Source organism: Pezoporus occidentalis, unplaced genomic scaffold (assembly GCF_034315485.1).
Source record: "Pezoporus occidentalis ecotype Australia unplaced genomic scaffold, CSIRO_AGI_Poc_V1 ctg124, whole genome shotgun sequence".
NCBI classification, from domain to species: Eukaryota; Metazoa; Chordata; class Aves; order Psittaciformes; family Psittacidae; genus Pezoporus; species Pezoporus occidentalis.
The window spans coordinates 1,474,864-1,502,170 of record NW_026913038.1 but is presented as its reverse complement, the minus strand read 5'-3'; the positions used below and the strand labels follow the sequence as shown (position 1 = coordinate 1,502,170).

Below are 27,307 nucleotides of genomic sequence, written 5' to 3'. Positions count from 1 at the left end.
AATGGACCAGTCAAATCTTTGAGCTGTGCTGATAAAACAGAACATTAAAAAAAACCAAATCTCAGACTGCAAAGCATCTTTTCACTTAGGTTCATGTAATTTGTGAAGTGTTGAGGCTAGAAGTGAAAAAGGAAGTTCATGACAGAGGAGTCAGGTTCATGGAGGTTCTGAAGTTATTCAAGCATCTTGAGAGTTGTTCTTTATTCAGGGCAGGGGCACAGATTTTCCTACGTCTGTGGATGTTCCTCTTAGTTTTTTTTTGTGCTTGAGAGCTGTCTTTAGTCTTGCTTATTGATCCTGTTTGCTGAAGTGGTGCCACAGTGTGCCACTGCCACTGGCATGATGAACTTCCAGTCTAATTTGAACCAAGATATGGCATGGGAACGTAACCCCAAGTGGGAGGCAGACGGTGTAATGAGATCCCAGGTTTGATAGCCCCCATGTTGCACAGCATGGTGTGTTTGAGCACCCTGTTTGCAAACCTTGGGTCCCTTTAGGTAAGTTTTGGAGAACAATATCAACCTGAAGGTTGTCTGCATTTTTGGAGAGAAACTCAGTAGAGGTGTTTTTTTAGACCTGGTGCATAAAGGGTTCAGTGGTAATGTCTATGGGAGAAGTTACCAAAAGAATTTGAAAGATTGCATTACTGTTTCAACAGCACTAGCAATGTGATGCAAAACTGAACAAGAGCAGCCAAAGCAGGGGGCTGCAGGTCTGGGGAAATGTAAAGGTGAGGAGGGCAATGCATTGGGTTTTTTTATGGGAACATGGGGAGTTATTAAAGGAAGGATGAGGGATCAGGAAGGATGGAACTCATCAGCTGCCTTTAAAATGTAGGATGTGGGAAAACTGGGGAAATGTGTTGGCATGCATCCCAGGCTGCACTGATTTATTTTTAAATGAGGAATCTATCATTATGAAATGTAAAGACAGCAGCTATTCTCTGTGCAGGAATGTGAAAGTCCTTGGGCATCCTGGGAGTGAAGTGAAAGTGGATCTTCCCTCTCTTGCTCCTCCTTATTCCTCCACAGCAAAAGTCGATCAGCTCCTCCCTGCCAAAAGTGAAGTGCCAAGTATTTCCCCTTGACTTGCTCCTTTTCCTATTAGCTTCCCTCTGCCCTTGCAGCTTGTTCTGGTTCAAAATGTTGGCAATTATGCTGGTACTTGGGATTTGGCTATGCTGTTGTGACTCGTGCAGTTTGACTTCATCAGTTCAAGGCAGCCAGCCAGCCAAAAGGAACTTGTTAGATTGGCTCATGTTTATCTGGAACCACGGGTGGCTTTGGAGGCTGCATTACCCTCTTACAAAGGTTACTTTGGGCTCTATGCTTCAATTCATGATGTTTCTAAAGGTAGAAATGAAGCTGCAGGAGGAGGAAGAGAAAAGGATCCTCTGCAGGGAGAAAACTGCCCAAATCTCCCTGTGGAGACCTGGCTTGGGGAGGTCTGATGGGCTCTGGGGTCAGAGCTGTGTATCTCTTTCCAACCTCAGTATGAGACTCTGGGTGGAGCTTAAACAAAAGCAAAGTGTGTGGTTGTTGGTTGGCTGCAGAGAAAAGGTGCTCTGTAGGGAGAAGAGACCCTGCTGCTGCCTCTGTTTCAGCTCCTGAGTGCCAGTCCATCACAGTTTGTGTGAACGTCAGGGTTCAGCTCCCCCAGGCAGCAGGCAAAGGGATTATTTCTACCATACATAAAAAGATTGCAGGGTTTGGCATCTGCTTTGAGGTTCTTGCTGCCAGGCTTAGGAAAGAGGCTTAGGAGTGCTCAAACCAGAGAAATAAATCTCCTGCACCTCTTATCAAAAATAATGGATAGTAGGCTTCAAAGGAAGAGGGAAAAAATCTTTGTTCTGTAGCATACTTATGTGTCTGGCCTGACCGATTCTCAACCTTGTCTCTTTGCACCAGTGTAACAGTTAGTGGGAAAATAAATAGAAACTGATATGTCTAGGAATAGATCTGGCAAGTGGGTGGGACACCTCTGATGCTGGGGAGGCTCTTCAAAGAGAGGAAACATCATCTCTACCTGTGCTGCTGCTGCAGGCTGCCGAGGGCCAGGGCTGTGGCTTACCGGGGTTGCATGTGTCTGCCTGCGGGTGATTTATATGGAGCAATCGTGGTAATTAGCAAACACAAGTTTTTCCACGTACCAAACATTGTCGAGGGCAGTAATTCAGCCCCATGCTTGTTATTGTAGTGAGTGTTGGGCAGGAGTGTCCTGGGAATTTGTTGCATCCCAAGGGGGGGAGCCCATCAAAGTGTCCTCGACTTGCTGATGTTGGCTTGCCACCCTGAAACAAAGGGCTGATGAAACAGCATTAGCCAAGCTGGTCACTAATGAGGGCAAAGGAGCATCTGGAGCCAGGATTTGTTTATAGCTCTTTGTTTTGTCATTGTTAGGGAGACAGAAGAGGAAGTGTCACTTGAAATATAAATCATGACATCCAAACAAAGGGCTGACATCTGGGTGTGATTTTTGGATTTCATGTCCTAGGACTCTTCTGAGGTTTAAAACCCAAAATTTTAGCCCAAGATGTTGGCAATCCACCCTGTTTTCAGAAGGTTTAGTGTCAGTTCGGGACAAGGACAAAGAAGCAGTCCAGATCTCTAGACCAGAACTGGCATGTGCTGAGGCCTGAGAATGTCTACATGAACTCCTAGAGCCTGCACCATCTTGGGATAACTCCTGTACCTGGGCCCTGGGTCTGACCATGGTTGGCTTTGGATCCTGAAGGAAATAAACAGGGCGAGCACAAAGTAATTCTTCCTATGATAAACCTTCATGTGGCTTAGGGACTTGTCAGCCAGAGGCTGCATCTCCATAATCATGTTTAATAGCCACTGATGGACCAGTCCATGAATGTGTTTAATTGACTTTTTGACTCCCTTGATGTGTTCGGCATCCACAACATCCCGGGGCGATGAGTTCCACAATGCAATTAGATTGTATGGGAAGTGGAAAAAAACCTTCCTTTTGTTTATTTAAGCCTACTGTAGGATAATTTATTTAGTATCCCTTAATTCTAGTGCTATGAGTAATCCCGAACAACATCTACTGTTCATTTTCTCTTGGTCACTCCTGATTTTGTGGACTCTGCCTTAACCATACCCTTCCTTTGTAGCCTGTTTTACACTACGGGAGTTGCTGTGAGTTTAGACAAAAGCCTTTCCTATTTCTGCCCTCTCTTGCCAGGAGAGGGAGAATGCCTGTGCCCTGTCTAGTTCCCTACATCCCTGTTGTGATAATGATGAAGGCCATGGTGCAACAACTGTGCAGAATGACGCAGCTGAGCAGACCCAGCAGTTGTACAGCCGCATGATAGAAACGATTTGTTTTAGCCTGTCTCTGGTTCTTAACAGCTCTTATCAGGTGCTAAACCTTTCTGATTGCTGCTTAACAATGAGGTGACATTTATTTGTGACCTTATCCACAATGTTTCCTTAATATGCCCCCTGCCAGTGATGGCTAATGTAGAGCTGTGTATGCAGGTATAATACAGCTGGCCTTTTCCCCTGTCTCTGTGTTTCAGTATTGAAATGTCTGCCACTTTCTTGTCCAGCCACTGTGTCATGAGTGACTTGTGCTTTTCTCTCAGTTGACCTGCAGGTTTGAACTCTTCTGAATCATTCCATTTGTCCCTTTGCTAATTGCCTTTTCAGAGTCATTTACAAAAAGCTGAGCTACAGAAATTCCTGTTGTGTCTCGCCTCCACCTCTTGTGACTGCTCTCAATTTTAACCATTTTTAAATCAAAGAAGCTGCTTCTTTATGGTCCCTTGTGTTCTTCAGAAGCCTTTAGAGGAAGGATCTTGAAATGGGTTCATTAGAAACAAAAGGTCATTGTGTCAAGCAGTACCATTGCTTGCCCACACTTGGGGGCACTGTAAGGGACTGCTGGATGCCAACAGTGCAGTTTCACGTCTGGACTGCCCTCCACTCTGAGCTGGAGAAAAGACTCCTTTTTTGCCTCCCCAAAACCTGTGATGAGTCTTCCCCAGTCTTCCACTTCTGTGTACTTCATTACTCTGTTTATATGAGCTTTCCCTCCTCTCCCCCAAAAGTGCACTGTAGAGCTTGTGCTGGGTGATGGCGTGTTTGAGCCCCTTTAGTGCTGCAGGGGGAGTTTAATCCCTGACTGTTGCTCTGCATCACCAGGATTTATCAGTTTATTGTGAATAAGAGTTAATTTAGACTTTCTACCATGGCGCTACCTTCCTTTGAGATTCCCTTAGCCCTGTGATCATGGATTCTTCAATGTATTTTGTTATTAGTGACTGTGACTTGGAAAATTCTGCTCAGATCTTTTGTGTATTTTGGCATAGTTGCAGATCTTACACTTTAGTCTTTGTTTTTATGTTATTATTATTTGGACAGTGCTTCTACTTGGAAAACATCATTTTACTGTTAATAGACCTACTTTAAGCTTTACCCTAATTTTTTTTTCCCTGTTAAGAGGTGCATGCCAACTCTAATGACTTTTCCCATCTCCTGGGTGTGTTTTTTCCTTATTGGCTTTTCCTTTTTAACTTTAAAAGTGTCTGTGCTTTTCGGTGACTCCCTCCCCAAGTTAAACTTTGAGTAGCAGGTTTGCAAGGCTACCTTCAAGATTGTCAGTTTTAGGGTGCAAAGAACCACAGGCAATATAACTTAAATCAAATCCCCTAGTTCCTGCGTGCTGCTCAGGATGTGTTTAAAAAGAGGCTCTCTGCTTCAGATGTCATAAATTACTGCTGGAGGGAGCAGTAGCTTCCTGTCTTAAATGTAGACATCTTTACTGCTGTCAGTTATCCCATCTGTAAATGGAGATGGGCATCTTCTGTTATTTGTGCTTGTCTTCTTTTATATCCATCAGAGCCTCACTTCTCTCCCTTAAGGTTTTGCAGTTGTCCTGTTCTGGATGAGTGGATGATGGAGTAACTCTAATGCTATAATGTCTGGGCATGGGACTGCAATCCTGGGGACTCTGTGGCACTTGTTGATACAGTTAGGTCGGTTGTGCTCTTTGAGCTTACCTTAATGTATACCTTAATACACAGCTCCTTGATGCTCAGCTCCTCCACCTGCACAGCCTACTCTCATTCCTATATAATTTGTACCCACTTATTACCATGTTCTGCTGCTTATATTCCCTCCACCAGATCTCTGAGGTGCTGGTTATGTGAATAGCCCCACCTGAAACCAGGGCACTGCTGTTCATTCACCTTGCTTTTAAACCCTTGGTGCTTGGATAGAAGTGCACATACGGTGTCTTGTTCTGTTCTCTTTCTCTCTGCAGGCCAGAGAGGGATGTCTGTTGGGGCTGCAGGCTGCTGTTCTCTCCCTGACTGATTTTTGGCTTCTCTCCTATCCTTTTATTCAAAGATACAAAATTTTCATGACTTCTCCACTGGAGACCACATTTTCCCAAACCACATGTCTTGTCAAACTGTTGGTTTTCCCACAATATTTAGTTTAAAAGACCTTTTTTATGTGCCAGTAGCCTTGATCCGTTTTCATGTAGATTTAGTACTTGGATCTTTACTGTATAGGTTCTACCTATTCAAGCCTGACTTCAAGGTACTATACTCTGAACCTTGCAATGACTCTGGATTTCATTATACGGCATTAGAGGAAGCATTTCTGTTACTGAGTGGATCCTGGCCTTTAGCCCCGTAGCTACTAGCTAAATCTTGCCTTGAAGATTGTTCTCTCCATCCTGCATTGGTGGTGACCATGTGGACCACACCATGAGTTCTTCCCCAGCTCAGAGTAGGGGACAGTCCAGATGTGAGACCACCCTGTTAGCATCCAGCGGGCAATTGATGCTCTGGTCCTCAGTTGTCTGTTTCCATTGCACTGACCTTTTTCATCCTATTGACAGAAATAACTGTTTTTCAGAGGCATATCCTTAATATGAAAGAATACCCCTCCCTCCTCCTTAGCTTTTTGGAGCTGCTGGTCTGCATGAGTGCTCCATGGTGCTCTTGAATGTGTCACTGCTATCTCTCTGGTCCCAGCAGATGTCTGTTTTGCCTGTTCTTGTAGCAAGACTTGGCACTTTAAGGTCCATGGGTGCCCTTCCCAATGTGTAGACCTGAGTGATCTGGTCAGGGCCAGCCCTGTCCAGCTGAGTATGTGCAACAAGTCAAATGCAGCTCAAATCATCAGCATGAATCCTCTGCTCAGGCCTTGTGATCCCATCAAGATAGATTGAATGGGATAATCCTCTGAAAGGGGGTTTCAAGCATCCACTAAACAGGGAAAGACTGAGTAATTTATTCGCTGGAACTATAATCAAGTATAAACACTTAGACTTTTTTTTCTTTTCATAGGATCTTTACACCTTTCCAAAGCTGATGCTTTCTGAGAGGTCCTACAAATACCAACAAGAAGCTGGTGTCCTCCAGGGTACCTCCATTCCTGAAAAGAACTTAACTGTTTGTTCTGTTGCTCCATGGCAAGATGAAGTAATAGCCTGTCACTTAGTGATTCAAAATCCCTTCCGTTACGTTCTCACCGCAAACGCAGCATCCTTTGTGAGAAATGGTCTGTGAATTCTGGGCAATTGCACTAAATCACATAGTCTAAGCATCCCACACAAATGTGAAACAGAACCACATGCGATGCAAGTATTAATTTTGAATGTTTCTGCAGTGCTGCAGTGACTTGCAGTCATTGTTGCGGTGATTTGCATAATTTAAAAGTGAGATATTTTGATTTTTTGTGGAGTGCAGAAAAGCTCAAGAATGAAGCAAAACCTCACAGTGGGCCTGAAAGTTTTTTAACTTCACCTGAACTTTTCTTCCCTCCCCTCCACCCCCGGAATTGATGGTGTCCACAAAGTGGGTACTAGTACCACTATAACTGTGGTGCAGTGTGTGTGTTCAGTCAGAAAATATTACAACAAAAGTTGTCCAGGTTTCTTAGTAAATGAGAGACTTATTTATTTGTTATTAATTAAATCTCCGTCCTGAAGGTATGTTAATTATCTTAGATGTCAGTCTAATCTCTAGGAGAGCATCTTCAAAAGCATGTGGGAAAATGCCTAGGGCATGAGGATATGGTATTTTTCAATTTTATTTGATGCCATACCTTGAAAACAAATGCTAAATTACATTTAACTGCTTGCTTTTGTAAACGTGATGATGAATGTAGCTCTTAGGGTGGGATTTAAACCAGCTGGCTGCAGCCAGAGGATTGTTTTAAGTTAATTCTTGTCTCACTTTAAGCAGTGATTTATTTTTTTTAACCTTTTCTTTCAGTTTGTGGATTCCTCTAGACGTCTCACAGGGCAGATGCAAAATAAAAAGTCCCACTAAGTGCATTATTACATAGCTGATGGCAACTCCTCTCTGTTACCTCTCACAAACCATGTAGCAGCAGTCCAGAGATTCCCAGGGACTTCTGGATTTGGGGCAGAAAGCCAGGGGATAAAATTGTCTTAACAAAACATTCAGACTAGATGAAAACTTGCCTGTGATGTGGGATGCTCTGGACTGCTTTTCTCCCTCACAGACTCAGGCACCGTTAAATGGTCACCCCTTGTTTCCAGCCTGATCTCGCTAGTTTTGGCTTCTAGCCTTTGGATCCTGTTATTCCTCTGCCAGACTGAGGAGCCCATTAGCTGTGATAGGCCAATCAAACATCTCCTAATTGATCCAGTGATGTGGTTACTAGTGAAGACAGGCAGATGAACTTGATGACCTGGGAGGTCCTTTCCACTTTTCTGCTCCATGGAAGTAGCGCAGTGTTAATGCCAGAGTGAATCATGGATGTATCTCTGTCCTACATCTTTGGAAGCAGGCTCCATGGCTCCAACAGCTGTAATTAAGAAGGTAGTGTGTTCCCTAATGTCAGCACACCAGGCAAACACCCCATGGGACCAAACATGTACGGCAATGAATTCAAGAGGATAAAAAGATAGTATTTGGACACTGATAGAGTTGTATGCTGCATCTGGTCCTGAGCCAGTGATGAGTGGACAGACACTCTGGACAGCCAGTAACTCCCACAGGGATGAACCTCTGCAGTAAAGGCAGCTGGATGGTAGGACAGGCAGCAGCGCAGATCTAGTTTGCATATAACAGATTCAGAATGGAGAGAAAGGAAAAGGACACTGCAAATGCAGGATGCTTACCTTGCTACAAGCATAGACTTACTGAAGCGAAGGGGGAATTCCTGAGGCAGCAGCTCCATCCCTGTTCCCCGGCCCCAGCGCTCTGTCTGTCACTGAGCTTCCTGTTTCAGTGCTGCAAAGGGGAAGATCTCCTTTTTGGTTCACACTGTATGTAAAGGGTAGCCATGTTTGTACAGATGTACTCGCATGCAACAGCTGGTATGTGGCATCCTCAGCTGTATGACCAGCTCCCACACAAGGTGCAAATAGAAGGTTTATGCAAACTTACTAAATCCTCTTCAGAGGGCTCCATTCCCATAGTCCAAATGTTGGATTACAGCCTTCTTTTCCATTAGGAAACAAAGAGTGAATACAATCTAATCAGGGAAGGGATTGTATTCACTGGAAGGGATCACAGGCTGGGAAATCCCAGCAGTCCACCAGGAAAGGCAATTTTGCTGTTGGTCTTGGTGACAAACAGTTGAAGTATGTTCAGCTGAGACACTGGATATTTTAGGACAAGCTGAAAACAAACAGGAGCTGAGGTCCTTTGCTGCATACTGCCTGCTTGAAGTTTTATTCCTTTTTTTACCCTTCTGCCAAGCACTGAGTGGTGATAAAAAAGGGCCAGGTCATGATCTAGATGTTCCTTGAAAAACAAGGCTTTCCCTGGCCTTGTTTTAGCTCTGGGATACTGTTGGTGTCTGCTACATGCCACTCCCAATAGCCAATTTGCTAATCAATCACTGATGGTGTGTTCCTTCCCGCTGCTGACATTAGGCATTTGTTAGCTCACCTGCTCCACCATTAGACTGGCAACCCGGCTGCAATGGGATGCTTATTAAGTTGAATATGGGTGCATAGGCTGGTGTGTTGTGTTAAACTGTGTTATTAAATGCAAGTGATCAGGTAGTTAAAAATAACCAGGTAAACCTCAGGATGTAGTGAGTGCATTCCTGGGATAACAGAGCTCTGTTTGTGGATGAGTGCCTATGGAAAAGTCATGGTTTATAACAGTCCTTGGGGAAACAGGTTGGGTTAAAGGTGTGCTGAACTCCCATGAGGTGCTTGTGCTTCAGTAGCAAACAAAAGGACTGAGGATGGCTTGCAGTGGCTGAGGGGCTTCAGATGGCACCAAACAGGATGAAAGAGCCAAAAGGACTCAGAAACACTTTGGAAAGGGTTCTTTCCCCCTCTGTGATGGAGGGTGAGAGGCCAGAGAAGTGCAGGACGAAAGGAGGAGCTGCATTGTAGGTGCATTCCCTGGTGATGTAGAGAAGGAAAATGGCTCATTCCTCTCTTTTATCTCCTCCAGAAGAAAAGCTGGAACAAAAGGCCAGGACAGCCACGGCAATCAGCCATGTCTGCTGAAGATGATGGAAGGTGCCTTTAGCTCAGGAGATCACCACTTGGTAAGTGTTTAGCACTCTTTTTGGGACGCATGTTTCCATACCTGTAGGGAAGTCCAGAGGCAGGCTGGACCTGTGGGATAGGCAGGACTTGGAGCATGTTTCCTGGGCATGGTGTGCCCCAGCTTACTGGCCATGTACACAGATGTTGATGGGGTGTTCCTTCAGCCTTTGTGCAGTTCAGAGCACAGCTGGGGTAACCTCTTCTCCACTCAGCATGAGCAGAGCTGCTGGTGTCTGGTTAGAAGGTATTAAGTAGACAAGTCCTGGTGTCAGATACTAAAGAGGGCTTTGTCATGGAACACTAATGTCAGAAGTCTTATGTTTGCAGGTGAGGGAAGACATGGTAGCTGGAATTTGCCATAGTATCCTAGTACTGTTGCCAAAAAGGCAAACACTCCCACCAGAGCATACGGATTGTCAGTTCAGTAGCAAGCATATTAGCTGAAAATCAGGTACAAACTTGCAAGGAATCTAGTGACTGCAGACTTGTACTCTGGAGTATCTGACCACAGTGTAGAGGAGCAATCTCCAGGGTTACCCATTTAATGCCTGCATGAAACTTAGGTTTTGATGTGTGAGTGGAGACAGCTGAGCATTAAGGACTGAATTGAGTTGTTTTCTTTAAGTGTGTTGGACCTAAAGTAATTCCCTGAAATCCTAATGCTTTTCTAGTGATTCCTTTCCCTGCTGAAGCATCAAGGGCTGTGCAATTATCTTTGGTAAGGCTGAATTGTTCTTTAGCAACCAGAGGGATGCTATTGAACGTAATGATGCCACTTGATGGTATGCCTCCCTTTCCCATAGGAAGGTGTTTAAGCCTTTTTACTTCTTGCATAAAGGGACAAGTCTTTCCCTAGGTAGTGCCACATCATCAGCACATTGGGGGAAGGGTGTACAGTGGCTGTAAAGTAGTAGTTATGGGTGTATGAAGACATTCTGCGGCTTTCAATTTAACAATAAGGAGCTTTGACCAAATGCAGATATTCATGTCAGTTGTGTACTTGCTCCTAAATTTGGGAGATATGAAAGAAGAAACAGAAGATTATGGAAAATCTGTAGTTCTCATGCAAGCGTTCTGTACTTTCAGTTGCTGTTGCTTGTTTTTTAGTGAAAAGTTGATAATTCTCTTTTGAATTTATCCCCTTTGGCATACAGTTCTAGTCACAACCCATGGCAGCAGGTGCCTCTAGTAATAACAATGTGGTCTTTCACATCCATGCACGGAAATGCCTTATTCTCAGTTCCCTTCTACAAGGCAGAGAAATTTGTGATACTGTCTTTCCCATAGGTATCTTCAGAGGAGCAGCTCATGCCTTGAAGGATCACGAGTGGCTGAAGGCACCTGCTGAAGGCACAGGGATAGGGTAGAGATCAGAGTTTCACAGCGCAATTAGCGGAGCGGGGTGCGGTGATACTATAATCTAGGAGCAACCAACACCCACACGGGGCGTGTTTTTGGCCTCTTGCTGCTACTGCAGCGATGGGTTCTGGCACTTAGGCCACCACACCCTGCGGCCAGTTCCAACACTGGAGCCTTTGCTACTGATAAAACATAAATAATAATTTTGGAGAGGGAAAAACACTATGTTCTTGTCCCTTGTTGTTCAGGTGGGGATGGCTGATGATGAAGGTTGTTGGGTGACATGGAAGGGCTCAGTGCTCACTTGAGGGCAGGTTTTAGTACTCCTCATTGGAGTAGCACTTACAGGGTCCAGCTGGCAGCACAGGATGGGGCAGCATTACTCAAAATGGTCGTTCTCTGTTCTGTAGTCCTTAGTGCACTGTGTTCATAGGCTCTCCAGGCACTCTTCTTGCTGTCCACTGGAAAACAATCTCAGGACAGATTTTATTTCCTCTGTTGAAATTCTGCTGTTTCAGTAGCCCAATGACAGTCATTGTCTTTTATTTCCATGTGTGACTTGAAGCCAGAGTCAGAAAAATATTGTACTTTGTTCCCAAACAATAGGGCTGTGTGTTTTCGCATGATGACTCTGGCTTTTCAGCCTGGGTGCCATATTTTACTTCTATCTGTGGCCCATAGCTGGTGCTCAGCTGAGGCTGGAAAATGCCCACAATGAATCTGTGTGGTTATGCAATGCTGCACACGAGGTGAAATTCCTTTGTAACCCCTGCAGGCGATCAATTTATGCCCCGAATGATGAGATTTTGATTACCCTTGTCTAAGCTACAGATACTGTTAACTGCAGTGAAATCAGGTCTCTCTGGTAAGGCTCATCAAAGCACAGATCCTGGTGACGTTCTGAGGTTGCAAGTCCTTTGCAGCTCTGGGGGATGTCGTGGTGCTTTGCCATGGGAAATCCTTTCACTGTGCAGATGTTACTTGCTGTGGCCTTTTGTAGATCAAAACCCAACTCCTGCCGTTTCCAGCCTAATACTTTTCAACAAGCAAATAATGCCCTGAAAGTGTTGACAGGAATGGCAGGCTGCTTCCCTGGAGTCGGCAGGGTGAGCTTGTTGCTTTGACACTGGATCTCCCTCTGAATGTAGAGACTGGTTCCAGCATCCCCAGCCCCACATGGCTTTGGTTATAACTTGGGGAGCAACTTTTCTCCCCCAGCAAGCACAGTTTCCCAAGGCAGCTGCATTCTTCTGTGAATAAAAGTTGTTGAGTTGAGGGAGGCTCCTGGCTGGAAGGTGGGACCTCTCCACGGCCAGACTGAGACTGGCGGGTGGAATGAGGCCTGATGGTGTGTTAGACACTAAGATGTATCTCTCCCATGGATTCCTCCGTCTTATATTTCACATACAGAAAAAGATAAGCGTGTATGTTTGTATATGTATGTGTGTATATACATATATATATATACACAAATCTAATTCAGCAGTAAGCCAGAGCTTTGTGTACCCTTCAGCCTCATGGGAGGGAAGAATTGATAAGCTGATCTGTTTTCAAGGCCAGGAGAGATAAATAGGACCAGTTGGTCTGGTGTGCCGTGCAGATCAGCCCGTAGATTCCTGTACCAGGCCTGTCTGAGAGATAGCATTTTTGTTTTGACTTGTGAGAGGATCCCTCACACAACCGGGATGAGTTTCAGTATAAGACCAGGGATGAATAGGCTGAAATAGGTGTGACCAAGAGGATAATGCAGCCTTCTGCATCTTAGTGTACCCATCTGTGAAATGCAAATAATAATAGGGGAACCTTGTAAGGATTCATTAGTCCTTTGAAGATGGCATGTGTTACACACTGTTATTGTGATCTTCCAAAGTTGGCCTCATCCCTGCCTTTTGGACATACACATCTCACTGTTGCTCACTTCCTGATTTATTTCCCCCTCCTCCCTGACACAGTTCAAGCTAAGTCAGCAGGGCAAAGGCCTGTCCAGAACAGTCAGACACATGTCATGGTGGCTTATGGTCTGGAAGGGTTGCAAAGATGAGACCCATGCTCTACTTCAAGTACAGAATGCTAGAAATTGCTGTCTTTGCATTGCAGATGTGACGAGGAGACGCAGGACTTTCTGTGCTGGATGGACTAGTGTCATGTAACGCAGCTCATAACCCAAGGTGCTTTTTGTGGATTTTAGATCAGAGATATATGTAGATTTGGGCAGGAGGAAACCTGATGACAGGGAAGAGACACTGATTCCGGAGGATGCTGTAGATGCTGGATTTAGGGGAAATTGGTAGATAGTCTGGGTGCAAAGATGTGCAAAGCAACTGATCCACATTAAGTTCATCTGCCTCCTTTCCTTTTGATACAGTAAGTCCACTTGACACAGATCATTATTATACATTATTCAGTAAAGATTGTTGCCATGCTCTGGGCATGTTTCTGAAATGCTTTTTGCTGCGGCTCCATGGGCTCTGGGATGCATGGGGCTCGCTGTGCACCTGGTTCCCAGAAGTGGATGCTATCCGGGAATTCCTGTCATTCCTCTCCTGGCCTCTAGCAGTTCCCCCTCCTTGGTCACCGCCCGGGAATCGTGCTCCGGGATGCTGCGAGTTAACGCTTTGCATTTGCAGCGGTGCAGCCAGGTGGCGTGAAGAGCCAGCTCCTGTGCTGGTGAGCTGGGCTGTATTCCCAACACGACGGTGGGAAACGAGCAGCCTCTTGGGATGGGCTTGTCACTGGGTCAGGCCGGTGGAATTCTTGTTAGAGCTCAGGAGAGGCTCATCCTGGCTGGAGGGAAAGGACCATGGTGTAGACCTTGATCAGTGGCAGTGGTACTTCAGCGTGACCAAGACTTGTTTCCCTGGAGATCTGGGCAGCACTCGCCAGAGCTGCAGCAATAGTGGGTACAAACAAGGGAGCTCTGGAACAGTTGCAGTCTAGAGACTCCAACTCATTTCCATCAAGTGGCTGGATGTTGGTCACAGAAGTGCTTGTCCACTGTCATAAACCTTGTTCTTGCATGGAACGGATGCCATGTTTTTACATGGATGAGGTGCCTCCCAAACTACTCTGAGGAGATCAGTGAGATTTGTAGTTCTTCTTGCAGCTGTGTAACCTATGGTGGGTACATAACTGGGTGTCTGTGGGAGGCTTGAAATCATCTGTTTGCTAACAGAGATGAATCCTGAAGATGTGCAGAACAGACCTCTGGGCAGCGCTTAGGCAGGTGCAGCCCAAAAAGCTATGTTAGCTTACAGTGTTAATGTGTGTGCTGATTTTTGCCTGAGATAATTTTCTTCATAATAGCTTATGGGACTGAGTTTTGGGTTTGTGCTGGAAACAGTGCTGATAATTTGGGGATGGGGGTGTTTTAGCTATTGAGCAATGCTTGCAGAGTCAAGGCCTTTTCAATGAGGAGGCTGGGGGTGCACAAAGAGTTGGGAGGGGACCCAGCCAGGATGGTTGACCCCAACTCATCCAAGGGATATTCCATACCATAGAGCGTCATGTTCAGCATACAGAGCTGCAGGAAGAAGGGGAGGATGTTCTGAGCGATGGCGTTTGTCTTCCTAAATCACTGCTATGTGTGATGGATCACTCCTTTCCTGGAGGTGGCTGAACACCTACCTGTGATGAGAAGTGGTGAATGAATTTCTTGTTTTGTTTTGCTTTGCTTGTGTGTGCGGCTTTTGCCTTACTTATTAAACTGTCATCTCAACCCACGAGTTTTCTCACTCTTACTTCTTACTCTTTCAGTTCTCTCCCCCATCCCACCAGGAAGGAGTGAGTGAGCATCTGGGTGGTGCATGGTTCCTGGTTGGGGTTAAACCACAACTCTGACAGCACAGTTATATACCCTTGATATTTCTTACTTGACAGCTGCCCAAAGTGAGCTGCAAGGGGGTGCTGGCTCTGAACCTGAAGTGTAATAATGTTCAGAAACTGATTAAAAATGGGTGACTTTAGTCCTTGCATTTTGAAATGTCTCACTTTGGAGGTGTAACTCATGAAACGCTGATGAAGTTGAGAGCTCTGGTCTCTGGCTGTGAAGCCAAATACCATCTAGTCTGGGTTTCCTTTGTTAAAGGAGCTGAACAACTATTCCTCTTTTAGCCCTGAGAATCTCTGGATTGTGAGAGAGGTGTAGTGGTCAGTTGAAAAAGAGAAGTTTCAATGTTTCAGAAATCAAGCATTAAGCAGTGGTGGTGATGGGGTTCCTCTGAGGGGGAGGAGATGGCAGGGAAGTAACAAGTGTGTCAATCAGGACAGGAAAGGACAACTATGGTGGGAATATAGGCATGTCTGTGGTTTTATTGGAAATACGTGTGATTTAGTTTTCCTACTAGTGTTACTTTCCACTGGGTATGAAGGAGTTTAATTCCCTGAGAAAGGAGAGCAGGCCATGGGACAGTCTTGAAGGCTGTCTGTGCTTGTGTGAACGGGACACCTGGAGAGATGGCATCACTTGAGAGCAGGTGCTGCGAAGGTTGTGGTGGTGTGAGCTTGGCTGGTGGGCAGGAGGAAGAGTGAGCAGTGCTAGCAGCACAGAGACAAGCATGTGTTGCTTTCCCAGTCTGGTCTAAGGACCCAACAGTGATGCCTGGTAAAGTCCCATTTGCCTGATGAATTATGTTGATAATACTGAAGTCACAGCAGTGAGTGCAGAGATGTGTGTTTTCCAGTAGGAGAAAAGACAGTGCTGTGAAAGGGGGCTGTCCCTGGCCACCCCCGCATACCCCCTCACAGCAGTGCCAAAGTAGGTAAAATGCAGGCTGCAGATCCTTATCAGAGTTTGTTTTGTCCTGCTGTGGTGGCTTTGGATACCTGACCCAAAATGCTGCCTTCCTCTAGGGTGAGAATGGGGCTGCATAAGTTCATTCTTTTGAGCATTAAGGGCAGCCTGGAGACTGGCATTCAAACAACGGAAAGCTAACAAAAACCCGACAACAATAAAACCCAACCAACCACCCAAACAAACCTTCACTGTCCTTACACACACACCTCCTCCTCCCCTCAACCACAAACAACTTTCCCATTCTCACCCCCAAGACAACTCTCAAAACAAAGCCCCCAGCTGGTTATATTGCTAGGAAGCTTTCCCTTGCCAAAACCCATCCCTAGGTGATGCTAAACCCATTAGACAGGAGGTGATCCCATCTGCAAAACAGTGCCATGCCACTAAAGGGAAGAAAATCAGTTTTCAGAGTGGACAAGGCATCTCATTTATTTTTATATATCTACAGACACATCCCTGTGCAGGCACAGCCTGTGAAGGAGTGAAGTGTGGGAACATCATAGGAAATGGAGTGTGAGCATGGTCATCACTAACCGGGGTGTGAATCACTTAGCTGCCTCTTGGGCTCCTCTCCCCATACTCCTCAGGACCCTGAAGAGGGAAGAGGTGAGTGTCCCTGTGGCTGTGTCCTGCCCAGCTTGGTGGCTGTAGGACTTTGTTCCTAGAACTCCTCACAACTTCTCCAGTTTCCACCTGACAAGAGTTTGCCTAAATTTAATATTATGCTCTCATTTTCCTAGTTGCTTCTCCATGATTATTTTTATCCTGTTTCCTGTTTTCCTACCAGAATGTGTTGGAAAATGGACCCAGTGAGAGCTGTCCTGCCAGGCATAGCATCATTTATATGCTGTTTTCCAAAATTTTAACTGACATGAACAAAAGAATCATTGGAATATCTCTTCTTGCCTTTAGCTGCTTTTCCCTGTAGAATATTGCTCTTCAGCTGCTTGGCATCATTTTTAAATTAAGATTAGCAAGGTGCTGCACTAAACCCATTGCTAAAGCATAGGCTCTCTTCTACATATCTCCTATGGAAATTAATGGGCTGTCTGGATTCCAGTGCAGGATTGAGATGTTACTGTGTAAATCTATCAATAAAGTGTAAATCCATCAATATAGGCAATCAAGTGAGTCAGGTAAGGTTTATAATTAATACACCCTTGCTGCTATCCCTCATTATTCTGCTCAGTTTGTGTAACTTGAGCCCACAGGAGCAAATTCTTCAAACCACATGGCTTTTCGGGGGTCTCCCCATCCCCTGACATCACATTTCATACTGTTGGTAGTGTTTCAGGAGGTTATAGCTATGCAGTAATAATTGGGAGGGAAATCCTTGAATCAGAATGGTTTGGGCTGGAAGGGATCTTTAAGATCATCTAGTTCCAACCCCCTTCCACTAGACCAGGTTACTTTAAGCCCTGTCCAACCTGACCTTGAACACTGCCAGGGATGGGACAGCCACAGCTTCTCCAGGCACCTTGTGCCAATGTCCCACCATGCTTAGAGTAAATAACTTCTTATGATCTAATCTGAATCTCCCCTCTATCAGTTTAAAGCCATTCCCCCTTGTCACTACATGTCCTTGTAAAAAGTCCCTCTCCAGCTTTCAATTCATTCTCATTTAAAATTCTTAATTCTCTTTCTATTTTGTTTTAGTTTTTTTTTTTGAGATTTGGTACTGAACATGGTTCTAATTTTGGTATCAAGGTGTGTTTGGACCATTCTGAGCACCTCAGGGGACAGTGTTCTCCAGTGGTCAGATGATGGGAGGGAGGTATGGTGGTTGCAGAGCTGATCTAGGGTCAAGACCTGGGTGTCTCCTTTCTCTCTCATTTCTTGACTTTGTCTACACTGCCAGGCTGGAAGCTGCTCTCACCTGGCCAGTCTGACCAGGTCTGGTACCTGCTGTACTTCAGCCAGCTGTTCTGAATCAGAGGATTGTTTCACTTGTCCATAGGAATAGAGGTTTTGAAGGAAAAGAAAATTTTAAAAACAAAACCAATTAAAAAATGCACCTTTTCTTCCCCAAACTCTACCTCATGGCTGACATCATGGGAAGATGCCTCAGTAACAAAGAATATTGTTTGGCTTTGTCCTTCACATTCCAAGCTCTATCCACTTTCCAGCAACCATACACATTTCATTTTTTGCCTTTCCCATTCCAGATATTTTCCAATTTCTCCCAGGGATTTACCAAGACATGCTATATCAGGTTAGTTTTCTTCTCTTCCTGTTGGCCTCCCCTCTAATTCCACGCCCAAATACGCATACAGAAATTATCTCGTGATTCAGGGCAACACGCAGCTCTTCAGATCTGCCACGAACCATAGGCAGTTGACTTCTCTGTTCCAAAATCTCTACTGTGAACCTGCATGTAGTCTAATTTTGAGTCAAAAAGAAATGTTAGGGATGACCACATGCTAAATTAGGACCTTACCTGGCTAAATTAGGACCCTACTAACAACTATTCTGATCTGAGAAACATATAGCAGCAATTTATCACAAGGATTTATGCTGAGCTGTGTTGACCAGTCCAGATGAATGCATATGTCATGCAGAAGAATGTTTTCTTCCTCAGGTGGAGCTGAGCCGACTCTGTGCACAGCCGCAGCCTGCTTGCTTGTCTTTGAGTCCCTCATCCCTCTGCTCTGCTTGACTCACTTGTCCACCTGTTTCAAACCTTGCAAATGGTTTCTGTTTCCCAGTTCTCTTTTAACTGGACAACAAGGCACATTGCTTCTTCCCACGTAAATCACATTCCAGAACTTTGATGTCATCTTTATTTCCCTCTCTCAAGTCATCTGAGAAACCCTGTGCAGGATGACACCTTCTTTTTTACCTCTTCTTTGAGAGGCAGCTGAGCAGGGCTACTTACATACTGCTGGACCCTTTAGCATCAATAACAGCCCATCTCAGAGCACTGATCTGCTGAAGCAGTATGGTCTGCCAGGTCCCACCTTGTCTGAGAAAAGGTTTTTCACTAATAACACTGTGGTCCCTTCTGAAGACAAGGGAGAGACAAGAAAGGGATTAGAATTTGGCAGTATGGTTTTATTGTTGGCACAGCTGCTATGTGAACTATAGCATCAAACTCAGAATTTCAACAAGGCACCTTACTTGATGCTTTTCAACCTTGCCTGAGTTTACTATTTAGGTTCATACTGAGGTGTTTTATTAAAAGCAGGCTAACTTCCAGAGGCCTTGAGTGATCTTGCCTTCCTGTTCTCTTTGCTGGAGCCAAGTTACCAAAGCAAAATGCTTTCAGCTGTTTTGTTGAGATAAGAAAGGGTATTAGTGTTAAGTCAACTGGGGTACCTCTGTCTTATGAACCACTCTAAAGATGGCAAGAATTCTTCTGGCTATGTGGGGGAACTAAAATAATCTATTCATAGTTTTCTTACCTTGACAAAATACAGGGAGTGACTCAAATATGTCCCATCCTTATGGAAATTAATTGTGTTAATGGGATCATTAGAATTTAGAGCTACTGTCATCAAACTGGTTTTTGCAGCTAATGATGGTTCTTGGGAAGATTATGTCATAATGAAGGCGGAGAATCTGGTCATCTATATATATGTGATCTGACCTGAGCCCTTTCTTTGGGTCTCATTGAGCAATGCACTAATAGAGTCAACGTAGGCAAACAGCTGCCACCCTCACCATGAAAATAGAAGGTGCCTCAGTGGTCCTTGCTCTGGCATTTTTCTGCTTCTTCTCAGGTTAGTAACTTCTGATGTTCTCTGTGCTGAAATGTGGGACTGGCAGAGGACACAGCGTGGGAGCTCCCATAAAGGCAGTGAGACATCGGATTAGAGAGCCCTTGTTCTTTAAAAAGCATAGTGACATAACCGGAAGACCATAATTTCTTACTGTACTACTTGTATTGATTTGATATAACACATTCTTGGTAACAGCTCTTTCTCTTGTGTGTGAAAATGTTTTCTCTTGCGTGTGAAAAGTTCTATTGATAGGTGAGAGTATCTATTATTAGTAGATGTAGCAGCTTAAGAACAAACAAACTCAGTTGTGTAAGTGGAGGAATACAAATTTCCAAGCAGATTGAATTTTATGTTAGAAGATTGACTTTGAAAAAAGTGTAATGCAATTTTTGGTAAATTCAGAAAGCCAGGAATTTCTTGTCACACTTGCTAAGAACTCCATTTTTGTATGTCTACAATAGAGATTTTAGCAGGAGTTTAAGCTTGATGCAATGGTCTTTACTGCTTATTTCTGTTGAAAAAGAGCTAGTGGAGGATTTCTTGATGGCTTCCTGTGATGCTACTGATGATGCAAGAGGAAAGGATGAAATGTATTATACGGGCTCTAAGTGGCTTAGTAAAAAGAAACATATATCAGCTGCTTATCTGCTGACTCATTATTAATTTGGCAATTTATGTGAGGTACTGCAAATGGAATGGGCCTTGAAAAGGAATTTGAAGGTTTAGACAAACAACAATGATATGGCCTAGCTTTGGTATCCCGATTTTAAGGGATGAAGATAAAGCAACAAAAAAATTTGGGTAAGGTTGATACAACTACTGAGGCAGTGGGATATAATAATAAACAGTGAATCATCCTTGGAATTTGGACTTTAAGCCTGAGAAAAGTAACACAGTAAAAGGAGGACACAAAGACACAACAAAGAGATGTGCTTTTGCATTTGAATGACAAAAAGTGCAATGTTCCAGAAAGTCTCTAATGCCCAGTCCTTTCTATTAGTGTGCAATAATGCACTGGATTAGCTCTTATCTAGAGGTTATTTGGGTGGATTAGGAAACTGCATCAAGTATTTTAATTAAATGCTTTTGGTTTAAAATTTCCCTTCAAAGGTTTTTGTATGGTCTCATTGTTGGTTTTTCTGTTGCAGATGCTGCCAGCCAAGCTTCGATTAAGGCGAGTCCAACCTTTTCTATTCTTATTCTCCTTTTGTTTTGCCAGCTATACTGCTTAATGGATGCTCTGAGCAAAGCCATTTAGGCAGGCTAATCTTAGATATCATAACACTTTTTCAGTGGTGGAAAAAGCAGTGAAATTTCTTCATGTTGAGAGACAATACTTTTGTAATACAGCAATGGCTCTAGCTGACAGTGTATATTTGGTGCACTATGCTGAGCACATACCCGAACAGCTCTGAGCTGGAAATCTCATGAGATGAAGTTAGAAATGTCATATATTATATTTCTAATGATATTTCAGGATTTTGTTTCTGATCAGAAGCTGGGGTTTCTGCTGGATAACTTCCTAGTTTGATAATTAAAAGAATTAAGGCAAGTCCTTTGAGTCTCAGGAAATTATGTGATCCAATGACTGAGAAGTCAGCTCTGTTCGCGTTTTAATCAAACAAGCTTGTCTCTCCATAGTAAAGACCCTTTGGAAAACATAGTAGCCCAAAATAACTAAATGCTTCATTGATTCTCCTTCTCCTGCATTTCGGTTACCCAGCAGAAGAGGCAATTGGTTGCTGCAGCTGTGTTTCCTAAGAGGATTGTCCTTTTCTGTGCTTCAGTCTTTCACCTGAATTGCTCTTCAGTCACCCTAGTAGATTCATTACTCTTGCATCCCACTGGAACTTCTAGGGCTATATTTTCCACTCTTGACTAACTTTATAACACGGATTCCTCCCCTGCAGCGGGTAGCAATTTGCAGCTGCACGCAAATTAAATATGTATTCCTTTTCCCATTAATAATGGCCCTCTCAAGATGTTTTGAACTTTCTCCTTGTCTTTTTTACCTTGGGAGTCACAAGTAGGGCTCTGGGTGCTGCCTGTACCACATGTGGTGTGCAGTGAGGGATAGGGATGAGGAGTGTGGTAGCCCCAGGGCTGGTGTTAACAAACTGTGTTGAGAGCACATAGTCAACCCAAAAAAGCTTAAACAAACTGTTCTCAGGATCAAGATGGCCTCTCAGGGGGCCTCCACTGACTGCTCTCCTCTGTGCTTTTCAGGATGAGTGCACGAAAATTTGGTCACTTCTGCGCAGTGGGAAGTTTTCCTGTCCCACCACCAAGGAGCACATCAGCAGCCCGGATGGAAAAGCAGACCTCAACAAGTGCCTGATGTGCCAAAGGCTGCTGTGAGTATCGGCTCCCCAGTGGCTCAGGCGCTGGCTACAGTAGCCACACTGCCCATCTGCAGCACGTCCTCCTCTCCCATAGCAATAAGCCCACTCTCAGGACTCTTGTCCATGGTGTAAAGTCATAGTTCTGGGCTAGACAGACCAGGCAGTAGCTCTTCAGAAAACCTGTGACCTCAGTAGTGCTCTCTAGCTCCTCACATAGGGTGTGAGGAGCAAATCCAGGGTGAAAACACTTGTTTCTTGATTCCATAGATGGTGTTTAGTAGGATGGAAACACCTGGAGGTTAGGCAGAGAGAAAGGATGGCAAAATGCCCCCAGTGCAGAGATGCTAAAAACTCTGGGCAGGTCTCACTGGGCCAGAGTCCCAGCGTTGGTCCATCCCACTGCCTTGCGCAAACGGGGAGGTGGGGTTGCCAGGACTGGACTTTAAACATTAGCTATTTTGGTTTTAAGTTCGAAGACTGCATGCTGCTCTGTCACTCATCCTCCCTTTCTTGCAGGGAAAAAGACTCAAAAAACAAAGGGAGTGGTGAAGAGGTGAACAGGAATGCAGACTCCTTGGGAGAGGTGAGGTGAAACGCTGCTACTAAAGCCAGTTTTATTGGCATGCTGGGAGCAGGACAATGTGGTGGCATTGTGTCTTCCTCTGACCCACTTGCTGAGTGCATTTCCTTGTCTGAAGTGGGAAATGCTGGCTTGGCCAATGGGGAAGGTCCCAGCTATGTGCCTGTAATGGGAGCAGGGAAAATATACTCTTCCTTTGGAAGATGGTCTAAAGGAACTCAAGGCTTTGTGCCATCCATGAGCATAAAAGAAACGAAAACTCCTCGGGGCTCCTCACAGGCAATCTGGTCCCTTTCAGACAATTACTAACATTGCATATATGGTCCGTGTCTGACCCAGAGCACAGGCTAAAGGGATACCTGCCTGTTTATAAGGTACACCATTGGCATCTGACAAATAATTAATAGCAATGATGATGTATGTGAGCTCTGACTAGGGCAGGGTGTGGGAGCAGGCTGACTCTAATTGTCCCTTGTTTATCTTGTTGATGCACCTGGCTGGTTTCTTTTACCCATAGCTGTTTTTCTAGATAGCAGGTCTTTATGTGGAGGGAGTTGTCTTTTGAGCCTTGGGTTTTTATTCTAGATAGGAGTGAATTGGTTTCCATCAGATAGTGTTGGCTGCAGGATTTATTTTTTTCTTCACATCTGGTTAAGCAGGGTCGCTTTCTAGCTCTTGTGTGCCTGGACAATTTAAAAGCTTTGTAAAGCACAGCTGTCCTAAGGGAGATCTTTCTTTAAACACCTGACATGGCAAAGTGTGATTCTGAAGGCAAAGGGACACTTTCAGTGTTAGGAAGAGACCTACACTGAATTTCTTTGTTCAGCCATAGATTTTCTGTCTGGCTTTTGGCAAGTAATTTTCTGGGCTTGACTTCCCCATCTGCAGAGCTGGGATAAGTTATCAAACCATCTCCTCTACACACTGGGGGGGGGGTGAATAATGCATTACGGATATACGCTTGGCAGATAACCTTAAAAGTGCCGTATAAAAGAACCTAAAGACTTCACATATAGCATGTTTCTTCTGCTACAAACTGCTTGTGTGCCCTGAAAGTTATAGAAAAGCTGTTCAGAGGAAAACAAAGACCAGGTTTAAACGTTTAAGCAGGTTTTGCTACAAAAGCCTCTGGTGAAATGGAGTGCTTTGCTTCACATAACACATAATGTCATGTTAAGTGGAAGGTAAAAATACACACTTCCTCCTCCAGAATACCTGGGAATGTCAGATGTGCAAGGATTTATTTTATTTTTAATGCCTGCAGCTTCACCTTTTTTACTGTGTGTGGATTTTAAAATTCTTGGTACTGTGTTCAGTCATGAGAGATGGGAAAAATGACTTCCTCAGTCAAAATTCAGTGGGAAATTATAGCTTTTATACATGGAGCAGAACCTAGGTCCTTTAGGCAGGCTCCTGCATGTCTTACCTATTAGGAATAGAAATAAGGCTGCCCTGGCTGCAAAAGACAGATCTGCTCATCTAAACATACTAGTTCATTTGGTTTATGTTGCATGCTATAGTTTAAGAGAACACATCAGGCAAACTACGATTTTCCACTTAGTTACACCTCAAGGAAACAAAATAGTGTTTGAAATGTAATTTGTTGGGTGGATAATCCTTTGTGGATTTCTTGGAGATGCATCCCTGTCAGTGTATCTGTGTCAACCCACACTCTTGGCATTTCCACAGGATGACTGCCGAGAGTTTCGGGACCTGTTCAAGAAAGGAAAACTTTCCTGCACCAGAGAAAATGACCCTGTCCGTGATTCCTCTGGGAAGCAGCACAGCAATAAATGCATCATGTGTGCAGAGAAGTTGTGAGTAGAGGAAAAACACAGCCTTTTCTGTTGAGAAAACAGCTGCTGGAGGGACCCTGTTGCCAATGCCAGTGGTTGGCATCACTTGCCTCTCCTGCAGCCGATGGTGGGGAAAGCCTCTTGCTCCCTGGAGCACTGTGGTATTCACTTTCTCATCTTGCTTCTCTTCCAGCAAAAGGGAGAATGGACAGGAGTCATCTAAAAACAGACAAAAGGAAGATAAGGTGAGATTAAAGTATTAGGCAGGTCAATATAAAACTTTATTGGATTTTCACCCAAGATAGAGAAAAGGCAACATTATTCTACTCAGTTGCTCTTTCTCCACTGATTTAATTTTGAGATCCACTTTCCTTTCCCTCATTTTGTGTTTGTATTCTCAAATCCCCCAAGTGAATAACTTGTGCCTGAACTTTACAGTTTATCCTGCTGACCTGTGGATCTAGGGACAGGCAAATCCCATCAGAATAAGAAACCAGGTGTGCTGTGCTATCCTAGAACCTGGCTCAAGGGTGAAGAATCAGTGCTGCTGAAGGTGCTAATTAGGTGAAAAAGAAAGACTCTAAATCTGAACCCTGCAAAGCTCACAAGATCCTTGTATTCTGGGAGATTTCAGCCCTGAGCTGTCTCCATGGACTTGCGGCTTTCCTTGTTGGAAACTTTGGTGATGCTGTTTGTCACCTTATCTTTACAGCCCTGCAGCCACCATGTTCCTGCACACTGGTGTTTGCCTGGTAAGGGGAGAAAAAGCTGTTTTAGAACACTTACCTTTTGACTTCTCCTATGGTAGGGACTGGAGTGGTCTCCTTAAGCCTCAGTCTTGGGCATAATCCTGTTTCAGTGCTTTTCCTAATGACTTTTGGAAGTGTAAGTGAAATCTGCTGATGACAAAGCTGGGAGGCAGCATCAGCAAAGAGGATCAGCAGATCACTCAAGACTAATTGGATAGAGCTGAGGCCTGGAGTAATAGAAACAGGATAAAATGTAATAACTGGGAGATCACAGAGTCAGTGATTAACAAGAATTCCTGCTTGTCACTTAGAAGGGACAAAGGATAAGAAAGCCCTGCATTTATTAGTGGGTCAGGCACACGGCACACCATGAAAAAGGCAAAGGCAAGTCTTGGATGTACGCAGCAAGGTTTTTGCAGCAGAGGTCAGGAAACTAAGAGAGCTCCATATATGCTAATTTAAAGGAAGACTGAGGGAGGCTATTAGGAGAAGGCAGAGCTGTTTTAGAGGCAGAGGATTGGGGTGCAGAGCTGGGTTTGTCACAGGGAATAAGGCAGAGAAGGGCTGGGAGAGTTTTCATGGGCTTGTTGGGGAGGGAAAGCATTGCTTGAGCTGCACAGGAATGTGAGTACAGGCTGGTGATGGGAAGAAGCAGTGAGGGTCTCAGGTGAATTGGGGTGCAACAGTTATTTCTGATGGGAGCAATGTAAGGTGGCTGCTGGCCACAACCAGAGCAGGGTCATCCTGTGCTGGGTTGCGTCTCTCCTCCTCATGGCTCTTTTGGCTCTAGGGAATTGTGGGGCTTTGTACTCTGGGTATTTTGCTGAGGTTAGTCCAGTCTCGGCAGAGCTGAGATGCCCTGGCTGGGATGCAGAACACAATCCTGGGGAAATCCTCCCCTGGCAGAGAGGATGAGATGCTGGAAACTTCTGAGCAAAGCAAAGGATGAGGCCAGTGACCCCCTAAGGACCTTACTGCAATCTAACCAAAACTCTCCTACACACAAAACAGGCAGAAAAGTACAAGTGTTGAAACCTACCTGTAAAAAACCGAAGTGTGATGCAGTTACTTACCCTTTGTACTTGCTGTTTGGAATCAGCTATTGCAGCGCCTGAAACAGTTGAAATTAGGGAGGTTGAATGTTTACATTTGCCCCATGTTGCATAACAGGGGAAAATTAACATGGTTTCTGTACAGTGATTTTGAACAGGGAACAAATTAATCATCCATTCTGCAAACAGACTCCCACTGCTCTTGGACTATTAGGTATATTTACATGGTGCTTTTATGTTTTAACTACTGCTTCTTGATTGACATGGCCCAAAGCGTAGTTGGTTTTGGGGATACTACTTGCTTTGTAAGTTATTATCTGAGCTACAATCTGGGAATAGGCTGTAGCTGTGTATTAAGTATGTTGGGAGAAGTGGGAGGGACTTCAATACTGTATCAGTCACATCACTGGCATGCTTTGGATAGCCCAACAAGGAGAATAATAATTAGTTGGAGCATAATAATTAGTAGAAAACTCCCAACACGTGCTGTGCAGGCAGAAGGACCCGTAATTTTTCTGACTCACTTTTCTCTTATATACTAAGTGACTGCTACTGCACGCCCTCTTCTCTTGCCCACACCCAGGCTCTCCTGTGATGCATTTGTGATGCTGCAACACTTTTCTGGCAGGAAATATCACGTTTCTAGGAACTGGATCAATAAGACAAGGAGGACAGGGTACCCTAATCACTGCCCTCCTTCTGCAGGACGTTTGCAGTGAGTTTCGCTCCCAGTTTGAAGCTGGTGGACGACTGTCCTGCACGAGGGAGAACGACCCTGTTCGGGATTCCTCTGGCAAACAGCACATCAACAAATGTCTCATGTGCGCTGAGAAGTTGTGAGTACAGCTTCCTCTGAGCCACAACAGCAGAGAGGGAAACCTCCAGCAGCAAAACTGCAGCTTCTGCCTCTGAAGCTGCACCAGAGCAATGCCTGGGAGAGAGTCCTGAATCCCAGTGGCCCTTCAAGAGAGGTTCCGGCAGTAGGGCTCCAGCCATTGCCCCTCTTCCCACTTCCCTTTCAGCGCAAAGGGGCCAGGGGCAGGTGAGAAGCAGCGTGGAGCAGAGAAGGAGAAACAAGGCTGATAGAGAGGAAACCCTTTCCCAGGGGACTGTTGGGCACGGGCAGCTCCTGAGGAGTTTCCCACATGTGTACTTTGCCTTCCAGATGCTCTCTCCCTACTCCCATAGAGCATATGCAGAAGCAGCCCTGATATGAAAGCAACCACCTGGATCCAGGATGTAGCGTACAGTGGGAATGGTGAGGAGAAGGGAGAAGGCTTAGGGGTGGGAATTAGGAACAGGACCACCAGAAACAGGGACTGCGATGGGGAGGTGGTGCCTCATGTCATGACATTAGCTTTTATAGGGCAGCCTTGGGTGCTGGTGGCAGTCACACTGCCATAGCAATACC

The 27,307-nt window shown here is 44.8% G+C and overlaps 1 protein-coding gene across 6 annotated transcripts in view; it reads left to right on the top strand.

The window, feature by feature from the left end:
* The window catches only part of LOC134158004 (serine protease inhibitor Kazal-type 5-like), a 110,349-nt gene that overhangs the window by 74,809 nt on the left and 8,233 nt on the right, over positions 1–27,307 (top strand). For 2 of the 6 annotated variants that reach the window (XM_062607555.1, XM_062607556.1), the window contains exons 3-8: positions 20,526–20,551; positions 21,604–21,731; positions 22,236–22,302; positions 23,989–24,116; positions 24,289–24,340; positions 26,602–26,732. In XM_062607555.1, the coding sequence (XP_062463539.1) occupies positions 20,526–20,551; positions 21,604–21,731; positions 22,236–22,302; positions 23,989–24,116; positions 24,289–24,340; positions 26,602–26,732 (532 nt within the window). Of the gene's footprint in view, positions 1–16,230; positions 16,795–17,580; positions 17,871–19,169; positions 19,455–20,525; positions 20,552–21,603; positions 21,732–22,235; positions 22,303–23,988; positions 24,117–24,288; positions 24,341–26,601; positions 26,733–27,307 lie in introns of those variants that run through there. The other 4 variants (XM_062607551.1, XM_062607552.1, XM_062607550.1 and 1 more) reach the window with 4 other exon arrangements.